The sequence below is a fragment of the Humulus lupulus genome, chromosome 3 (genome assembly GCF_963169125.1).
Source record: "Humulus lupulus chromosome 3, drHumLupu1.1, whole genome shotgun sequence".
In the NCBI taxonomy this organism is placed as follows: domain Eukaryota; kingdom Viridiplantae; phylum Streptophyta; class Magnoliopsida; order Rosales; family Cannabaceae; genus Humulus; species Humulus lupulus.
The window spans coordinates 282,070,848-282,074,662 of record NC_084795.1 but is presented as its reverse complement, the minus strand read 5'-3'; the positions used below and the strand labels follow the sequence as shown (position 1 = coordinate 282,074,662).

Below are 3,815 nucleotides of genomic sequence, written 5' to 3'. Positions count from 1 at the left end.
CTCACTACTAATAAAAATTGATTCTTAGATATATAGTTAACAAAAGAATCTCTTTCTATTAGAATTACAAAATCTCTCATGAAAAATGAGTAATATTTTTATAAAGTAAAATATTACTCCACTTAACACTAATTTGTCAATTTGTTTAAGATAAAGAGAGGTTGATATACATTAACCTAAAGTTTAAATATATATGGAGTTTATTAGGTAGAGTTATTACTTTTGCTTCCGCCATGGAGATATTTTCTATTTTTTGTATATGGAGAAATTATAACACAATTTTGTTTGTATGACAACGTACATGATAGTTATAGTAAGCATCCCGCTAATTTTCGAAAAATTCTGAATGATTTACCGTGCAAAAATAAGATTTCAAATGATTTGTTTTCCACGTGTATAAAAAAAATCAGACACGGGTGCAACTAATTGTTATTTGAACTCAGATTTCGATACCGTAAACTATTTAGAATTTCTAAAAAATTGGCGAGATACCTGTTAATTATAACTATAATGTACCCCATCATGCAAAAAAAATTGAGTTATTATTTCTTTAAGTATTGAATATAGAAAACGTCCTTACAGTAGAAGCAAAAGTGATACTCTGTGTAAGAAAATTTAGGAATTTTAGGAAGAAAATATAACAATAAGAATATAATAAATAAACCATACTCACATTAAAAGATAAGAGAATTGCTAAGGAGTACTAGTGGTACCCAATATCACAAAGAGGTGACATATGACTGTTGGTGTAATTCAATATCGGGTATGAAATATCGCTAACCAATTTTGAGGTGTCACCTCATATGGTGTTGGACACCTTAAGGTGTCAAATAACAAAAATCATAGGTAATCATACATTCTTTATTTCCTAATGAAATTTATTTATTCTACATCCATATGATTCATACAACAATTTGATTATTACAATCAAATGATACAACAATCAGATATCATCCCAGAGAAAACATATAAACCCACATACATATATGTTGAGTTATAACTAAACATACATATATATATATATATATAAAGCACAATAATTATATATAATAATTAAAAACACTACTACCAAATTTTAGGTTATTATTTGGTCACTCCGATCCACCAAGCTTAGATCGAGCTTTTCCTAGCCTCAATAGTCACAGGCAAACCACCTTTCATTCCAAGAGTAAACCAAAACAAGATCTGAGGAACCCTCTCCTTGTCCTGAAGATTAATCTCAAACCTCTCAATCACAGTAGCAGCAATATATTTCATCTGAATATAACCAATATCTATTCCAACGCACATTCTAGGGCCAGCGTTGAATATCGGATACTTGTACGGATTATCAGGCTTGAACACGCCATCTTGCCCTAGCCACCGCTCGGGTCTAAACTCAGCCCAAGTCTCACCCCAAAGGCTCTCCATTCTCCCCATGGCGTAAGCATTGTAAATCACCACCGAACCCTTCTTCACAAAAGTCCCATCTGGGAAAACGTCGTCGTCGGCACAGCTCCTCGACGTGGTCGGCGCCGGCGGGTAGAGCCTCATGGATTCCGATATCGCAGCCTGCAAATAGTTCATGTCTCGGATCTCTTCGTAACTGTACGAAAAGTCGTGCTTGTTTTGGGGCTCTCTTCGACCCCGAATCGACTCGAGTTCTTTGACGATGGCGTTCTGGATTTCTGGCCTGGTCGCTACGAGCCAGAAGAACCAAGTTAGGGCTGAGACTGTGGTGTCTTGCGCCGCGAGGATGACTCCGATTGTCATGTTGCGGTGAAACTCGGCGGAGTAGTAGTTTCCATCGTTGTCGTGCATGGCCATTAATCGGTCCAGCAAATCGGGTACTCCTCCTTCTGGTCTGGTTTTGGTGCCCTTGATTCTCGTCTGTACGATGTTGTCGACGAATCCTTGGAGTGTTTTCGTTGCTTCTTTGAGGCGTTTTTCTGAACCGACGTTGAGAAACCTCTTTGTCTTCCACCAAAACGCCGGGTACATGGACCTGCACATGATAATAAAGATATTTAAAAATATATATATATAAAATATTTCATTTGATAGTAAATGTATTTTATAAATAAATTATAATTTTACTATTTAGAATTAGAATTTCTCTCATAATTTTTAAAAATTTCCATTATTTCATATTTATTATTAAACTACCAAATTGTGTAGGTCTCAAAATTGAATTAGGCCATCCAAAATTTCACTTAAGAATATAATAATAATAATTTTTCAGCAAAATGATCTATTTTTTTGGAATTATTTTGCACTTTGATCTAGTTTTAATAATTTTTTGCAAAATGATATCTAACATTCACGATAATGATCGAAAATTTTCAAATAACTAGTCAAAATTTTAGATAGAAATCATTTTGTAAAAAATTATCACAATTATATTAGGGTACAAAAATAACTTTAAAAAAAGATATAATTTTCACCAATTAGCCTAAGTATAATAATAAAGCTTCCAAATTTTTTTAAATATTATATTTTTTTACACGAAAGCCTCCTATATTTTTTAAAATATATATTATTTTATATATATAAATATAAATTAGAAAAATAGTATATTTGCTAGTAAATAATTCTCCAAATTTCTTTTAGTATAATTTAATCAATACCTGAGGGTGCTAATTTTGGTGGCATCTTCATAAGCTCTCAAGAACTCATAGCCAATGACACTTCCATCACCCTCGAGACAACCAAGCTCGAACCCAAAAGCCACCTTGAACACATTATCGAACCCAAACCGCTCCAAAACATGTTCCAAGTCAAAAACTTCACCCGTTTTCGAAGCATTTTCCAAAATGGGAACCAACTTAGTTTCGAGCTCGCCGGCCACATTGTTCATCATGAAGCTTCTGTAAGACTTGGTGTTCAGCGCGTGGTTCGCCACCTTCCGGTTGACCTTCCAGACCTCGCCGTCGGAGGTGAACAGTCCTCCGCCGAAGAAGTCCAAGAAGTAGGTGTTGAAGACGTCTCCTTTGGGGTAGTTTTCGAAGTTGTCCTTCAGTATGTGCTCAACGCAGGAAGGGTTCGCCGTCATGACGCCCTGGAGTCCTCCGGGGAGGCGGAGGACGGCTGTGTTGGTGGGTGAGCTGATGAGCTTTTCGGAGGCCCATTCCAAAAATCTGTGGCTGTTTTTCAAGAGCTCCGGTAGGACTCCGAAAAGAGTGTGGACTTTGGTGCTGCTTTTGTTGGTTTTTTTGGAGGTGGGCTTGTAGTAGAAGAAGATAGACACTATAGAGAGAGAAAGCAAGAGTAGTTGGAGAGAGATGGAAAACTCCATTGCTGGAAACAGAGATGAGAAAGAGAGAACTGATGAAGAACTCATGATGATGATGATGATGATGATGATGATGAGTGTGTTGGTTTTGGTGTGTGTATTACTACATGATTTGGTCTCCATTTATAGAGGGGAAATCAGGCTTTGATGCTTACTTACGTACAAGAAGCCTAATAATAGAGGGATTTAATTATTATTATTATTATTAGGGTAGTTAACCATTTGTTACATTTGTTTTAGCAAAGTATAATTTTGGTACTCTTTGTTTTCAATAATGCTTATATGGTACTCTGTCTTTTAAAATCGTACTTATTTGATACCCTAAACTCAAATTAAATTAATAAAATTTTATCAATTTAATCAAACTGCTGTCAATTATGTAAGTTCCAAATTTAATTTTAATTACTTAATTACATATAACTGATGACAGTTTGATCAAATTGACAAAATTTTATCTATCAAATCTGAGTCTAGGATATCAAATATGTATAATTTTAAACTACAGGTATCATATGAGTATTATTGAAAATAGAGGGTACCAAAA

General features: G+C 34.8%; 1 protein-coding gene across 1 annotated transcript; it reads right to left on the bottom strand.

Moving 5' to 3' along the window:
- Positions 1 to 840: 840 nt before the first annotated feature.
- On the bottom strand, positions 841 to 3,409 carry LOC133824731 (cytochrome P450 CYP94D108-like). The gene is made up of 2 exons (XM_062257703.1): positions 2,607 to 3,409; positions 841 to 1,984 (listed from the first exon to the last, which is right to left on the bottom strand). Exons 1-2 carry the CDS (start codon positions 3,392 to 3,394, stop codon positions 1,111 to 1,113), a joined length of 1,662 nt encoding a protein of 553 aa, XP_062113687.1. The 5' UTR covers positions 3,395 to 3,409; the 3' UTR covers positions 841 to 1,110.
- Positions 3,410 to 3,815: the final 406 nt, after the last annotated feature.